General features: G+C 32.5%; 4 protein-coding genes across 4 annotated transcripts; all 4 read left to right on the forward strand.

The window, feature by feature from the left end:
* The first annotated feature begins 170 nt into the window (after positions 1 to 170).
* On the forward strand, positions 171 to 2673 carry LOC145755074 (uncharacterized). The gene is made up of 2 exons (XM_082571274.1): positions 171 to 1188; positions 1454 to 2673. Exons 1-2 carry the CDS (start codon positions 492 to 494, stop codon positions 2443 to 2445), a joined length of 1689 nt encoding a protein of 562 aa, XP_082427400.1. The 5' UTR covers positions 171 to 491; the 3' UTR covers positions 2446 to 2673.
* Positions 2674 to 2715: 42 nt separating this feature from the next.
* LOC145755010 (tRNA (guanine(10)-N(2))-methyltransferase TRMT11-like) lies at positions 2716 to 4244 on the forward strand. The gene has a single exon (XM_082571202.1). It carries the CDS (start codon positions 2716 to 2718, stop codon positions 4111 to 4113), a length of 1398 nt encoding a protein of 465 aa, XP_082427328.1. The 3' UTR covers positions 4114 to 4244.
* On the forward strand, positions 4180 to 8302 carry LOC145755011 (uncharacterized). The gene is made up of 4 exons (XM_082571203.1): positions 4180 to 4513; positions 4987 to 5159; positions 7312 to 7442; positions 8103 to 8302. The coding sequence occupies exons 1-4, from the start codon at positions 4314 to 4316 to the stop codon at positions 8244 to 8246; spliced, it is 648 nt and encodes a 215-aa protein (XP_082427329.1). The 5' UTR covers positions 4180 to 4313; the 3' UTR covers positions 8247 to 8302.
* A 470-nt stretch (positions 8303 to 8772) lies between these two features.
* LOC145755515 (putative dimethyladenosine transferase) lies at positions 8773 to 13323 on the forward strand. Its single transcript, XM_082571759.1, has 9 exons — positions 8773 to 8931; positions 9668 to 9819; positions 10831 to 11070; positions 11399 to 11500; positions 11725 to 11817; positions 12154 to 12218; positions 12543 to 12606; positions 12975 to 13081; positions 13153 to 13323. The coding sequence occupies exons 1-9, from the start codon at positions 8874 to 8876 to the stop codon at positions 13193 to 13195; spliced, it is 924 nt and encodes a 307-aa protein (XP_082427885.1). The 5' UTR covers positions 8773 to 8873; the 3' UTR covers positions 13196 to 13323.
* The last annotated feature ends 4326 nt before the right edge of the window (positions 13324 to 17649 follow it).

A 17649-nucleotide genomic window follows, 5' to 3' on the forward strand; every position in this document is an offset into this window, starting at 1 on the left:
TACGGAAAGCGTGCATACGCCTTTGATTTAAGACACGTCCGCTTCATTTACATAACACGTTTTGTTCAATATAGATAAAGTAATAGATAAGCAAACCACGTCGTTTATAGAAAAACTTATTAAGAAAGATGGGTATTGACAGTCGAGTCGTTAATCGCTCGTCAACATTTAATTTGTTATCTTTTAGGCAGATAAACTTAAGAAATCAGTAATTATGCGATATGGAATTTCACGTGATGTCTTGGCGCAATTTTCTTAGATTTACGTAGGAGAGTTACGTATGCTTCATACTTGTGTTATATACTTGCCGTGCCTTTAATTATTCTCTTACATTCTTACGCAGGTAAAAAATTGCGTATGTAAAACTGTAAGACAGATGACATCATTTTTAAGCGTTCTCTCTTCAGCAATGGCATGTCAAGTTTAATAGGACAGTACTGTTAGGTATATGCTTGTCTCATAATGTAATTGTAAACTCAATTTTATAAGACATGAATTGCTGGAAACAACAAAATGCTGAGCAAGTTGTGTATATAGTGTTAGCAATACTGGAATTATTTATTACGACAAAAATATCTGCAAGAACGTTACCCCGAAGATATGCCCTTGAGTCGACCCAAGAAAACAACGATAAACGCATTGCCAGCAGTAGACAGCTGACAACAGAAAAAAGCACAGTTAACCTGCGAGATGTTGTATTCCTAGACGATATAAAGTTATGGAAAAGAGACCGGACTTTAAAAAAGTTCCGCAAACGCAGAGCAACGCCTGAGCCAGCTAACGAACCCCTGGTTAGCCTATACAGCAACGACTACGAACAAAAACAGTGTCGACTGTACATCGGGGAGAAAACATACCCAGAAAGGTTAATCTACGATTGTCTGCCAGTTAAAGATTGGATCTTGACAGATTTACAAAATGCAACTTCGAAAATTCCCAGCAAAATCGATAAACCAAGAGACTGCAAAATCAATATTGTCGGCGTTTCAAAACAAAGTGCAATGTTTTTAATACTGAGTGACGTCAGGCGTCAGTGGAAAGTCCCGGATTTGGTGACAGAGCTTCGTTTAAGACAGTTGAATATCGGCATCGTCGAATCGGGTGCTTTTGCTGGTGTCAAAAACTTGGTGCAAAAAATTGATCTCGGTCAGAATTCGATCGCTTACATTTCGAGAAAAGCTTTCAGTGGTAAGCATGACATGTCGAATTTGTTGGAATAAATTCAAATTCTCATTTTTATCCCTTGATTTTATTTTGTTGATTTTAATTCGTATTTTAAAGGCTTACATTCTGTTTTAATTCGTATTTTAAAGGCTCACATTACGTTTCTAAGTCAGCATTTCTCATTTAGCATTTAAAGAAGTAATTATTTTACTATTTTTACAATTATTAGCCTTTGCACTGTAGCAAAAACTTAATGTGAAAAAAATTACTTGTTTTTTTTTTAAATTAGGTCTCCGTAACTTGAAAGAACTGGATTTATCAAAAAACCGAATACAATATTTACCTCGCCGGCTCTTCTTCGGCTTGACCAGGTTAACCAGCCTAAATGTTGCGCACAACGAGTTGGAAACTTTACACACTGGTTCTTTCAGAAATGTACTTGAACTTACATATTTAAATTTGTCGCACAATTTATTAGAAGACATTTCCGAAGAGGTGTTACAGTCTATCAACACAGCGCAGTCTACTACTGTAGACATAAGTTACAACAAACTGACAAAGCCTAGGGCGGGGTGGTTATTAACAACTGTTAAAAAAACATGTCTTTTAAACGGGGAACAGTTAAGTACGACGGCTGTTTCACTTTCTGATATACCTATAAAAAGAGATTTAAATTTCACTGGAAATTATAGTCTAGAAATTGGTGCGGTGCTGGCACCTAGCGGCCATGTTTTACTGGCTAACGGTAATCCGTGGAATTGCAGGTGTGAAGTCGCTTTAAATTTTACCCAAACTTTAATCGAAACCTTTACCCAATACCAATTACCTAATCACTGTGACAATGTTTATTGGAACGTTGATTTGCCGTGTTCGATTCCTGGCTACTCCACCGCGTTTAATCTAGGCTCGCCAGAAACCTCGACTCCAATCTTGTTTAAGCAATGTTGCAATGCAAAATCGAATCATTTACAATCTTGTAATTTTATTAAAGCTTGGCTTGAGAGAAATGAAAAGGAATATGGCATAAGTAACGAACAGGTTACCATAATAGGTATCATTATTGTTATTTGCATTCCTGTTTTACTGACTGCCAGCCCGGACTGCAATCGGCCTGGGGGGGAACTAGAAAACCCCAAAGTAAAAATTGCTGCTATAAAATCTGCACAACTTGCTTGTGGTGTTGTGACGCGCGTTACCAAATCAGAACTTACTAAACCTGATACAAAATTAAAGATTATACCCGGGAAAAGATATTATGATGATTATTCTGACCCTGATTAAAATAATTTTTGCACTGTTATTTTATATTTTTAATTGTTGGGTTACTATTTAACTTTGCCTATGTTTTACGCAATATAAACTGTTTTTGAAATGATTTTTTTTTAATAATTAATTAAAAAAATAACTTTAAACTATCTTTTGTGCGTTTATAACTATTAAAAAAAATTTAAATGTTAAAAAAACTTTGGCAACACTATATTAAAAATAAATTCCCCCTTTTTATTTTCATAGTGGCTTTATTGTAAATTAGATATAGGTTCAAGTTCAAAGATGGAAGGAATTACCAATATTATGGACTCGCAAACTTATCTTATTATAGTAGCTCAGGAAAATATTGGTTATGCGACGCCGGAGCTTGAATCTATCGCAAAATCGTTTGGCATAAAGTTTACGGAAAAACATTTATTTAATAACGATGACGTAAAAATGCAATTATGCGACTCAGTTTATCTAATGACTAATATAAAAGAAGTTAATGTGAAAAAACTTATGTCTCGAGCGGTGCTTTCTAAAAGTGCTTTAGAGCTTTGGGCCTGCGGTAAAAACTATATGGAATTAAAAGACAAGTTAACCGAATATCCTGATACTGTCAAAGAAAAATATTTTGCGGAGGACCAAAGTTTTTCTATTCGTGTTAAGGGAATACAGAAAAAAGTTTCATTGGCAATGCAGAAGGAAAAGGTTGACTCCCTAGAAAAAGACTTACCTTTTCGTGGAAAAGTTGAATTAAACAATCCTGACAACGAGTTTTTTATTTTAGAAGATTACTCTCAACGGGTTAAGGGCCAACCGCCGTTCGAACCATCATTCGTGTATTTTGGTCGCTTTCTTTGCGAAGCCCAGCGCTGTTTAATGAACCAACATAGCCTGAAAAAAAGAAAATTTATTGGAAATACCTCAATGGACCCGAAACTGAGCATCATAATGACGAATCTTGCATGCGTTGTGCCTGGTATGTTAGTATGTGATCCTTTTGTTGGCTCTGGTAGTATTTTAATACCACCTGCTCATTTTGGTGCCTACGTTATAGGAGGGGATATTAATTACAATATAATTCATGCAAGAGGTAAATCTTCACGGCAAGGTGCAGGGTGGAGGCAAAGAGATGAATCAATTTGTCATAACCTAGAACAATATGGATTAAAAAACCAATATGTTGACGTCCTACTGTGCGATGCAGCCAACCATGCATGGAGAGCCAATCAGAAGCCTTTGTTTGATGCCATTATCACTGACCCACCCTATGGGATACGTGAAGGTTGTTCACGAATTGGTTCTAAAGAAAAAAATAAATCGGAGCCGGTACAATATCCGAAAGGCACAGTCCACCATCCAAAGCAATCTGCATATGCACTAGATGATGTATTTAAAGATTTATTAACATTTGCTAATCGACTGCTTGTCGTAAATGGAAGACTAGTATACTGGCTACCTGTGTACAGAGCAGACTACTCTATTGACGTAGTCCCAACTCACCCAAATTTGAAACTGCTTTACAATCTTGAGCAAGTATTAAATAGACACTCATCCAGAAGATTAATTGTGATGGAAAAGATAGCTGATTATAATAATGCCTGTGTCAACGGTGCCAAAGCCAGTATTGGAAATAATGTTTTTAAAGGACATAACTCTTTTCGCGATAAATATTTTAGCGGGGGAAATAGTTAAATTAATTATTGTTAATGTTCAATGTTTTAAAATTACATATGGATTAGGCCTATTGTGCTGTTTTGTAAATCAATCTATGGAACCTTGCAAGTTTTAAAGAAAATCTACTTATAAAAATTAAACGAAATTCAAATTATTTTTGAAAGTTTTATGCATTTTTTAATGCATAGCAACTATATTTGTTTTAGGTTTAATTAAAAATGCAGACCCCAGAAGATCTTATTAAGTTTACCACTACTTTAAACACGCTACTTCCCTCGCTGCAAACAAACTCAGAAGACAATAAAAACTACAACAATGTACAAACAACTAAAAATAAAGTAAATAAACTTACCAGCATAAACGATCCTCATACTTCTATAACACTTTCGTCACAAAAAAATACCAAGAAAAGGCAAAGGTTAGCAATTAGTATTAATTTAAATTAATTGATTTTTATTTAAAAAGGTGTCAGTAAAATAAAACACTAGTTGTGTTAATAAACAGGCAGTGTGGTGTAGTGGTAAGAACACTTGCTACACCACACATAAGGTCGTGGGTTCAATCCCCACTGCCCTTGTGCTGTAGTGCCCTTGAGTAAGGCGCTATAAACGGTATGAACTCCTGTTGAACCAGCACTTAATCAGCAGCATAATTATCGTACGATTTTAATCTATATATATAATATCCCAAACTGCCACAGGCAACTTGAGATTGGGTCAGAGTAACTGATGTAACTTTATGTTTAGGTTTCGACCTTCCCACATCGACGACAAAGATATACACAAAAAAATATATTTTCTTAATTAGCTTTCAGAATCTTACCTTTTTTTAAACTGCTCTCAGAATCTTTCCCTTTTCCATAAATAACTCTCAGAATTTTTACCATTTTAGAAAATTGAAACAATTCTTCTGTGATCAATGCTGCAAGTGCTTCACCACCAAAGACAGTTTAAAAGTGCACAAGAGAATACACAGCAAAACAAATGACACATTCGTCTGTAAAATTTGTAGCAAATCTTTTCAGACAAATCAAAACCTAAAAAATCATGTCAATGTACATAAAGGTAAATATTATAAAATTTTCCTTAGAATATTTTTTTCGGGAACTTGTTGTGTGAATATATGGGCAATTCTCATTGGGAAAATGTTTTTTTTTTTTAAATTAACTTAAATTATTTGTTTAATTAACTTACCTGTTTCTTTGGTTTTGATATTTAAAGTTTAAATTTAAAAAAATTTAGGCAAATAATTTTTTATAAGTGATTTTTTTTTTTAATTTAAAATGTACAAATTTTTTTGCACTTTTATGGCTATTTTAAGCAATAATTTTAAGTTAATATAAAAGTTACAAAACAGATTACAACAGATTTGTAATGTGTTAGTATAAGAGGTTTAAACATATGCTTAACATAAGTTAAACAACAAATTCTATATTACAATTTAAAAATCAGCAACTTTTAAGTTTTTAACTTGTAAGAATATAGGTAATTCCGTTACCGAATTTACATAAAAAGTTTTATAACTTGAAATTTAATCAAATACAACTTTTAATATTTTTAATTCTCTGATTTTAGTTGTTAAGTACTATAAATAAAAACTAAACTTTAATGTTCCTTATCAATTTTATCTACAATAATGGTAACGGAATTACGGGTAACGGAATTACAACATCAGAGACTTTGTAGAAATGCTTATTCTGCCTGGTTTAAGTGATTTAAAATAATAAAATTATTTTTATAAGTAAAAAAATGAAATGGCATTGTAATATAATGTCCATTTTTTTTTAAATTTGTGAGAAGGTAGTTTTCAAATTTATAAATTAGTTTTATGGGTACATATATTACTAAATAAAATTAAATAAAAATATTCATAGTTAACAAGTTGATTTTTAACTGATATTTGGCATATTCAAACAATATTATAAGCTATTTTACCCACTAGAATTATTGTTTTTGCATAATTATCCATTTTATTTAGGTGTAACAAATTGTTTCTGCGACATCAATTTTATTACTAATTTAGAGTTTAGCGATTTAGAATTTTAAACATGTTATGTTTGTTTGTTAATTTTATTTTTGCAGTTATGTTTGTAGTTTTTGTTAAAATGGTAGTTAGGAATTTCAAAATTTGGTTTGTTTTGTTCTGTTTAAGAGTTTATTTTAAAAAAAACGTAGTAGTTTTTAGTTTTGTAATTCCGTTACCAAGATTTTTTTAAAAAATTTTTAGTTAGGTTTGTTTCTTATTTTAACAGTACCTAAAACTATTTTTTTTAATTTTATCTGAAATTAAGTAAATTTAAGACTAAAGTTACATGCCAAAATTAGACAGTATCATTCTGTTACTTTAAGTGTAATTCCGTTACCAGGTTTTTTTAAGTTAATTTGTCAATAAATAAATATTTTTTAAACCCCAACTAAAAAAATTTGGTATCTTTTTGTTGCTTTCAATAAGGACAATTATTTACACATGTTTAATTTAAGTTAATTTTTATAAAATTCAGACGAATTGGGATTAAGTATTACCCAACTTTTTATATCTAATTTATTGGCGTAATTCCGTTACCAAACATTTTTCAATTTTTAAGAAGCATAGAAGTTCGAACTGAACTTCTATGCTTATAAAAATTTAGAATGGCAATATATGGGTTGTTTTAACTTAAAAAATGATTTCAATTATTTAAAAAAAAAAATTATAAGTTTGTAAACCATAGTAATTGTAATTCCGTTACCGAAGAATTGCCCATATATATATAGGCTGCTATTTTTGCAGCATTGATGTATTGAATAATGCCATCAGCCTCATGACATATAAACCCATTGGATTTGAACACCTTGAAACCAAACCCTGGATTTAAACCCCTTCATTTTAAACCCTTACATTTGAACCTCTCACAAATTATTTAAATTTGTATTTAAATCCAGGACACTTAAACCCTTATTTTATACCTCCTACAACTAAACCCCTTGTTTTACCCCCACCCCATTTTAACTCCCTACATAGGAACCCTTCATTCACCCCCTACAAATCATTTTACCCTTTATTTAAACTCCTTAACATTAAACCCTTTTATTTAAACCTTAAACACTTGAACTCATTTTTAAACCCCACAACTAAACCCCTTTCTTTGAACCCCTTAAATTTAAATCCCTTTATTTGAAACAAAATCATCTTGTAGAATAATATCAAATGTTTAATTTTTTTTAAATATCTTTCAAGGTTTGAAGCCCTTTAAATGCGAAATATGTGACCGATGTTTTAGTGAAAAATCAACATTGACAAAACATAAAATAACACATTCAAAACTGCGGGCATATTCTTGTAATCAATGCGATAAAACATTTACACAGGTATATACATTATATATGTATAGCTTATCTTTTAAATTATAAAATTAAAATTTGTTTAAAATAAATTACATATATATATGTTTTAAAAGAAAAAATTTGTTACTCCGACCCAGTCTTAAGTTAAATCCAGCAGTTGTTATTTTGTTGATTTTTTTTGTATATATCTTTATTCTTGATGTGGGAAGGTCGGATGCGCAACCTAAACATAGAGTAACATCAACATCAGTTACTCCGACCCAGTCTTGAGTTGCCTGTAGCAGTTAAGGATATTAGAGATGCTGATTAGGTGCTGGCTCAGGAGGAGTTCATACCGTTTATAGCGCCTTACTTGAGGGCGCTACAGCATGAGAGCAGTGGGAATTGAACCATTGACCTCATGCTGGTGTAGCAAGTATTCTTACCACTACACTACGCTGCCAGTATTTATAATTGCAAATAATTATCCTTCTAATTGGGTTTGTCTTGGCAGAAATTCATACTGTTTAAAGCGTCTTACTTAAGAGTGCTACAGCATGTAAGCAGTGGGAACCGAACCCTAGATCTCATGTAGTAATGAAAAGTGTTCCAACCATGATGTCAGTGTTTAAATTCTAAACTTAAAAAGTGGTGCCTTAGTTGAAAAAATTTTTATTTTCTAAAACCATTTTATTATTTTATAAGATAAGTGCACAGCAGCGTCATATACAAAACTTTCATCAACCTCAATCACAACCAGAATATGGCGGCTTCTTACCTGCTTTTGGTGCTGAAGTTATTGCGAATGAATTATTATTGTTTGAAGATTTGTACGATGCTTTGGGTTAATCTTTTTGTGTAAATTTATTATTTTAATATTTATATCTATATACATCCACAATGAAACCCTATTTTGTACTTATTTATTTCCTATTTTTTTTAAATAAAATAATAAAAAGTATGGCTAAAATTGTGGTAACATAAATTTAGTGTTTAAAAAAAATTAAGAAACTGACCCAGTCCTTAGGAAAAGGGCAAGAAATTGACCCAGTCCTTAGGAGACTTTGGCAGTTTAGGATATTATTGATTCGAACAACGATAATTAAACTTCTGATAAGGGGTTGGCTTAGCAGAATTTCTAACGTTTATAACGCCTTAATTATAACTATAGACCTTATGTCAATAGTTGGTGTTAAAAAAATATTTTATTTAAATTTAAAAGATAAATTTATCATGAAATTTATTTTTTTAAGTTGCAAACAAGTAATTGTTTCTGTAGTTATTGACATAGATTTTATGATACATAATTTTGTGACACTTTAACGTTCTCACATAACAGTTACAACGTTGTTGAACATGTGGCATTTTTAAAGATCCCAATAATAATAATTTTTTATAATAAGTTAAAATTGTTTATTATTATTAAACACATTGGTAATTGTAATATTTAAACGTTAGTGTTATATATTTTTAACCATGCCAAAAGTAAGAGCTGATAAGAAGTCTAGAACGCATTCAGAACATGTTAAACAAGGTAAGTTAAAATTTAATTTATTTTACGTAAAGAATTATTTTGTTATCAGGTTTTCGCGTCGTTTCTTTTTCAGGTTAAGCTATTTGTCTTACTTCTTTTTAAAACAATGTGTACATTTTTATGTAAATAAATTAGTATGTTTATCTTATAAGGATTGACTACAGTCTACAGCAGACCGATTAATCTGTTTGGTATTTAACGAGCAAAATAAGATCTCTAGTTTTATTTCCACTGCTTTTATGCTATAGCTTCCTTAAGTAAGGTGCTATTAACAGTATGAATTTCTAACAAGCCAAAAAACACAATTTGCAGGTTGATTATTAGGCAAAGTACAATCTTATAATATAAATAATAAAAAGTTTGGACCTGGCCGGTTTTCGACGAGATCTCGTGCGTGCAAGTGTAAAAAATGGCATTACCGCGCGTGCACGCGTATTACGATTTTCGGTCTACACGTGCACGCGTGATTTATGTTGGCGTGCTTTACTTAAATATACAAGGCGTCAGCATTGCGCGTGCACAAATTTTTTAAAAAACCAGGCATGCAAAACGTTAATTTCGGGCGTGCATTTTTTTCACCGAAAAAAATCTCGTGTGTGCATGCTGCGTTACTTTCCAGACTGGGGCCGGGGAATAGGCTGTGACTGTTTGTATGTTTGTTTAAACTGTAAAGTCGGCCTTCGGTAGTTAAGGATAAAAAAATACAAACAAACCTAAATGTGGTAAATTTTTTTAGGAATATGTTTTAATACTGGGGTCGGACAACACATATTAAAAAACCCTCTTATAATAAATGGAATGGTGGAGAAGGCAGCTTTGAGAAGCACAGATACCGTATTAGAGATTGGTCCTGGGACTGGTAACATGACTGTGAAAATGTTAGAAAAGGTAATTAACTACTAAAAGGAATTATTTATTTAACTATTATTTTAAATTTTGGTAGAATGATGTCGTTATTTTTAAAAAATTAACTAATCATAAATACAGAAATTTTTTTAAAAGTTTTATAGGATCACTTGTACTTTATGATCTACAAAAAATATTAGTACTTTAAGTATTAAAGAAAATTAGCAAGAATCGTTAAGTACGAGAAAGAATTATTGAGGAGAGTAAAGTACGAGAGAGAATTAGCGAGTACCGTTAGGTATGGGGGGGGATTAGTAAGATCTGTAACGTACGAAGAAATAGAATGGACTGTAAATTGCACAAAAGAATTAGCGGGGACCATAAAGTACAAGAAAGAATTAGCGAGAACTGTTAAGTAATAGGTGGTAAATTGGTGAGGACCGTAAAGTGCAAGTGATCCAGCACATTCTTATAAATAAACAAAACTAATTACTAGGGATGGGCCAATCGAGTCCGAGTACTCAGCCCGAGTATTAGGAATATTTTAATACTCAAGCTCGTCGAGCATTTTTTAGTACTCGGACGCCGAGTAATAATTTATCATTTAAGATCGTATACGATTTACTAAACATAAAAAAACACGAGTTTTGCCTTTTTCTAATAAATTATAATCTACTCTCAAATATATCACGTTATTTAAGCAACAATTGCGCAACAAATACACTTTTTACATAGTAAAATTTTACGCATAATAAATTTGAGACTTTTACATTTTCGTTTAGACTTAAAATGATATTGCTATCAGCGGTAGGTAGTTTTGCCAACGTTAAACCTTTTATAATCCATAAATCTGTGTTTTTTGGCAAATTTGGCAGTTTAAAATTATGCGGGAAAGATTCTTGTGAACAGTTATATACGTTTAAATGACGTCATAACCCAGTACTTGGACTCGGCCGAGTATCGCAACAAAATACTCGGGCTCGTCGAATCCGAGTAATTTGGATTTCAACCCATCCCTACTAATTACGCTATTAAAATTATAAAAACATCCAGGTAAAGAAGGTGGTAGCTTGCGAAATAGACCCTCGAATGTCTGCTGAGCTACAGAAACGAGTCCAAGGCACTCCCTTGCACCACAAACTACATCTTATAGTTGGAGACGTGCTCAAACTGGATCAATTACCTTTTTTTGACATCTGCGTAGCTAACCTACCTTACCAAATCTCATCACCTATTGTATTTAAACTTCTTTTGCACAGGCCTTTTTTTCGCTGTGCTATACTTATGTTCCAGGTAAATAAATTTAAAATTGTTGCATTATTTTAAATAGGTAACTAGGATTTTATTCAATATTAATTTAAAATGTGTTAAGCTTTTTAAAGATTTAAAAAAAACTTAGTTATATTCCTATTAGCATTATTTTAATGAACCTTTTCATTAATATTTTGTTTAAATTTCTACCATTATTATGTTTTACTAGGTATTATATTTAGTTTGCTATTGTTCTTTTTTTTATTTCTATAGCTTTGTTTACAAGAAATATTAGACATAAATAAATTATTTAAAATTTAATGTTTTTGTAAACAAATAAATTTTGAATATTATTTTTTTTCACGCCAAGAGAGAATTTGCACAGCGACTCGTAGCCAAACCTGGTGACAAACTTTACTGTCGACTTTCTTTAAACACCCAACTACTAGCACGAGTTGATCTTATCATGAAGGTATGTACATTTTCCCAAATATAACACTAGTCGACAGCCGCCCTATGATCAGCATTTTAGTTGTCACAATCTGATTGTCACTCTGAACCAATATTTGCCTGCAATAATTCACCCATGCACCACAAATAGCAGTTTTATTTATTTTTCAGTTTTATAAACTGGACATACATCTATATTTATAGATGGTAATTTCTGTAATAAAATTAATGTTTGATTTCACCCAGGTTGGGAAAAACAACTTCAGGCCGCCTCCCAAGGTTGAATCAAACGTTGTGAGAATAGAACCAAGAAATCCACCTCCACCAATTAATTTTACTGTAAGACAATAAAACCAACATTTTTTTATATATTTATTCTTGATGTGAGAAGGTCGACTTCATGACCTAAGCATAAATTAACATTAGTTACCCTGACCCAGTCTCGAGTTGCCTTTGGCAGTTCAAGATATAATGGGTTATAACTGCAATATAATTAAACTGCCTATTAAGTGCTGGCCCAACAGGGGTTTATACCATTTATAACACCTTACTTGAGGGCACTATGGAAATGAGAGTAGTGGGGACCGAACCCAGGACCTCATGTAGTGAAGCCAAGTGTTTTGACCACTACATCATGTTGCTGTTTTTTTTCTATTTAATAAATTGTTTTTACAGGAATGGGATGGGTTAGTTCGCATTGCATTTATTAGAAAAAACAAAACTCTATCTGCAGCTTTCAGGTTAGTATTTTATTATTTTTTTGTATCTTTATCCTCGATGTGGAAAGGCCGAATTCGTAACCTAAACATAGAGTAACATCAGTTACTCCGACCCAGTCTCGAGTTGTCTTTAGCAGTTTGGGATATTATATAGAATACAATTGCCCAATAATTATACGGCAGATTAAGTGCTGGCTCAGCAGGAGTTCATACCGCTTATAGCGCCTTACTCAAGGGCGCTATAGCATAAGAGCAGTAGGAATTAAACCCACGACCTCATGGTGGTGTAGCAAGTGTTCTTACCACTACATCACCCTTAACAGTATTTCATTTTTGTTATTTTAGAACAACTTCTGTTGTGGAGATGTTGGAAAAAAACTATCGAATTCACTGTTCTGTTAATAACATTGTAAGTAAATGGTTGGCATATTTTTTACAATACCATAATTAGTTAAGAATTTAAATTTATTTATTTTAATAAAGTTTAGGTGTATACAATATATTTTTTTTAACTCCAACTGAACCCATAACCCTTTCAAAAGGATGTGGTGGCTAGAATAGTTGGTTTTACTACATAAACCCCACTGCTTCCACACTATAATGCCATTAAGTAAGGCGCTTTAAACAGAACCCACTAAATATTTAACCGTCAGACTAATTATGGCTCAATTCAATTAATAATATCACAAACTTTTAGTCTGTGTAGTCAACCTTTCCACATTCAGGATAAATAAACATAAAAATTAATATTAAATAATTACCTCTGTTAAATACAAGCTTATTCCTGACGACTTCTGTATAAAAACTTTAATAAATGGTCTACTGGAGGATAATAACATGCATACTAAACGCGGAAGAATGATGGACATAGACGACTTTTTACAGTAAGTAGTAAACTTTATTCTACATATCTTTATTACTATTTTTCTAAATATTTTTTGTCACTTTTTTTTAGGTTACTTCATATTTTTAATTCAAACGGAATTCACTTTGCCTAAAAATTTTGGCTGTTAAAACGGTGGTACAGGGCAGTCACAGACTTCTTTATTGTGTCTACTTTTGGTATAGTTGATAGTATTGAGCTATGGCTATGCTACTCAAAAAATAATAAAATTATAGTTGTACATTAATTTACTGTTTATAAGAATACGAAATACAGTATATTTAAATTCTAACAACGAAAGGGCACTTCTGTGATGCTGTCTCCTATAATCTCTGTGTTTGATGACGTCATCCATATGACGTCACCACTCGGGCAATGACAGGTTTGGCCGAAAGTTTTTATTTCGTCCAAGTCGAGGACGCGATCGAAAATAACCAGATTGGAAATGATACCCCTGTTCAATAGGAAGCTTTTACTTTCTTTCGGAAGTTTCTTTAATAAAAATAAGTTTAGTCTTTTGGACTTACTAGTCGATGACCCGCCCAAGGGCTGGTATTTTACTTAGCTTAATAATTACCCGCGCACCACAAACGGCAGTTTTATTGTTTTTGTAGGCCTATAAATTAGACATACATATATTCATTAATCTTCCATTAAATATAGGTTTAAATATGTCTACCAACCAGTTTCTACTTACTGGGTTGACTGCGATATCTCAAACCCACCGCCCAGAGTATCTTGTTCTTGGCCAAGCAATAAAATTCCCCCGCCTTCGACTCTCTGATCGTTATATTCAGGGATAGGGTTTCTTGTTTGGAGCTCACCGTCGATAGCCAACCCCAATTTACTTTGTTCTGAATCAAACCAACCACATATGTGCCTCTGTAACACGTTTAATAGCTTTCATTTTCAAGATTTGGCTTTGGGTCTTTTATTCAACCGACAGCGTGGTGTAGTGGTAAAGAACACTTGCTACACCACACCTGAGGCCATGGGTTCAATTTCCACTGCTCTCAAGCTGTAGCCCCCTTGAGTAAGGCGCTATTAACGGTATAAACTCCTGCTGAGCCAGCACTTAATCAGCAGTATAATTATCGGGCAATTATAATCAATATAATATCCGGAACTGCCACTGGCAACTCGAAACTGGGTCGGAGTAACTAATGTTACTCTATGTTTAGGTCGCGCATTCGACCTTCCCGCATTCGCCCTTCCCGCATCAAGAATAAAGATATATACTAAGAAAAACAATTGTTTAGGTGACAGTAGGTCACTTTGATTCGTTATACCATAGTCCATACATATACGAATGGACCGTGGTTATAGGTTGCATATTTCGAAATAAAAAATAAATTTAACTTACTTTTACTCCGTCGTTTAGATTTTGTGTTAAAGCATAGACAAAGTTGATGTGGCCTACCCAAAATTCCATTGTTAATCCACTAGACACTGGATTAAAAAACAACAATAGTTCGTTGTGTTTGATGCTAGAAGAAGCGTAACTAAAAAGCGCAAAGTTCGAATAATTTGTCTGCATATAAACACAAACTGTCGCTTGGGTTAAACTAGGGAAGTTTCCATTGTACTTAGCGTAATCTGTGCTTCGTTGAAAAATAAGGCTGTAACTCAAAGGGCATTCTGCAACGATAAAAGTTTAAAGGTAGCCTATAAATATTTGGTCTTGCATTTTACTCTATATAACATATTTGTACTTATGCCTATAGCCGATTACAAAACCAATTTTACCTGTGACAATTCTCCAAGCCACTTGCAAATTGTTACAAGGTTCTTCTAACAATTCCCTTTCGATAGTTGCATCAAAACCCCAGTGATATACCTGGAAGACTTTTGCAATAATTGGGCCTGGACAATCAAGGCTCAAAACAGGCTTTACTGTCACTCTGGGTAGCTTTTGAAAACACGAATGAAATGGGACAGCAAACATTCGTTTGGTGCTTATCCTGCAATTTAAGCGGCATACCTGCGATATCTCTAAAAAAAAGTTTTTAAGTTAGTAGTAGCCTACTTTGTTTATTAAATCGTTTAAATTTATCACCGATGGGAAAATAGCAGGCTGATGAGGTCGCAGTAGCATTATAACAACAGTCAAGTTCAAGGCACTTTTCTTGGCTTATTCCAGGGTTGCCACACTTGTCTCTAAGGTTGACAGGTATAGGTTGACCACATTCTAAACATAACACATTTGTAAACCGACAATTTCCTGCAATAGTTGGATTCTTAATCAAACAGATTAATAAAAACCGTATTGAGTACCTTGCGATTTAATTGACCGAACCAGTAAAATCAAACACAAGCTATATCCAAATTTCATTGTATTGTGCTGTTTTATATGGTACTTCCTTAAACTTATCTTTAATTTGAACGCATATGCTCTTACTAACTGTTGACACCTTTAATTTAATAGTATAAGCGTTTTGTTTTTATTGACAGTTGACACGCACTACTAAATTAACGTACGTTATTTCCTTTATTTAATAATTTCAAGGCCAGACTTCCGTAAAACGTTAGGATTAAGTAATATATATATGAGGGCACGTAAAATAATTTAACAGACTATGTTTGGATACAGATAACAGCAATAGTAATTATAATATGGCTATTAACATAAAATATTATTTAAATAATCTTTCGTATTATGAGTTAAAAAAACACTTATTATTTTAAAATTTAATTCAAAAACATGAAGTTAAAATAAATACAAAATAAACTTAATAGAATATAATTTAAATGAGAAATCAAAACAATCAAATGTAGATTAACTAGACAAATGTGATATTACAGGGTTTATACTACATGAACTCAATAAAATTAATAATAATGCATTTATTAAGTTAATATATTATAAAATTCAAAATACAATATTTTTAAATTTCTAACAAAGAAACGGTACTTTTGTAATACTATTTCCTATAATCTCGGTATTTGATGACGTCATCCACACAACGGCGCCGCTCGGGCAATGACACGTTTGGCCGAAAGTTTTTATTTCGTCTAAGTCGAGTACTCGATCAAATATAACAACATTAGAAACAACACCTCTGTTAGATAAGAAAATAACTCTTTAATAATTACATTATACAATTGATTAAAGGGTTTGGTGACCATGCCATAACATACTTAAAATCTTTATGTAAACATTTTTACTTATGGCATGTTTTAAACCTGAAAATTGATGTTGTTATTTTTTGTCACATTAAAGTAATATTTATTGTACATCTGTTTGATTGTTTTTAATATTGCGCAAAAACGAAATTAAAAAAGGTCGTAGCAGAAAAGATGCTATACTTTATATATTAAGGAATACACCACAATAATATCATGGTTTATAGATTTAGATTTACTAATGTATGGCCATAGAAGGCTATAAGATATAGTTTATATAGTAATATGACCTCACGTAAATTGTTTTGGCCCAAATCGTTAATACAATGTATCACATTTTGCTTTTATCTGTTCGACCAAAAAATTTCAAATATTATTTTAAACGAAAATTGCAATTTTTCGATTAAAATAAAAATAAATGTTTTTTGTTAACTCACTGTGTTGATTGCCCCAATCGGAACCCGCCTCCCAAAGTGTTTTGGTTTTGTCCAAGCAGTAACACCCCTCCGCCCTCGACTGTCTGTCTGCTGTACCGTCGCTTTGGGTCTCTTGTTTGGACCTCGCCGTCGATAGTTAATCCTACCTGATTCTTTTCAGAATCAAACCAACCGCATATGTATCTCTGTTACATAGAAAACGTGTTAAAGTTTGTATTTCGGAGATATTTTTCTATCTAAATAGCTATATTTGTAAACTAATAACGCCCGGTTAATTTAAACAGAAGACAGGTCAAATCTAGCAAGTGTTTGGAAGCGTTTTTGACTGGAAAACTTTTAAAATCAACAACATAACCTTAATTTGTTAGAATTTATCAAATACAGCCTACCTATTTAAAAATACTTTAAAAGTAAAAAATCTCATATAATATGGCTAAATTTTGCTTTTCATGTTACGTTTGTTTTCTGCGAGAAAAAAACTAAAAAAAAGTACAACAAACGGCACAGAAAGGGCAAAATATAGTTATTTTTCTATGTCTGCCAGCGTATGAACTTACGACGATAACGTCGTGCGTCACGTGACTAGTGAGCGTAGGGACTTTCCCTACTTACAATATTTTAACTACAAATCTCGATATCTCGAAAACTACTTAATCAATTTTAAAAATAACGGTATCCTTGTGCACAACTTTCGGCAATTCATATTTAAAAACACATCAGCTGCTTATACGGACTAGCCTCACAAAGTGAATTTTATTTAAAAAAAATAATAGAAGGTGTTTTAAATCGGTTTACCTAAGTAGTCCATAATTGGTAGATAATTTTTAGGCTAAATCGTTAAGGGAACAAAGCGTTTGTGTTTAAATGTTTATTTTCACTTACCCTTTTTCCGTCGTTTATCGGTTTTGTTAAGGGATACACGATGTTAGTTTGGCTAATCCAGAATTCCATTGTAAACCCGTCAGTTACTTTATTTAAAAACAACATCAGTTCGTTGCTTCTACCGGCC

Source organism: Corella eumyota, chromosome 6 (genome assembly GCF_963082875.1).
Source record: "Corella eumyota chromosome 6, kaCorEumy4.1, whole genome shotgun sequence".
NCBI classification, from domain to species: Eukaryota; Metazoa; Chordata; class Ascidiacea; order Phlebobranchia; family Corellidae; genus Corella; species Corella eumyota.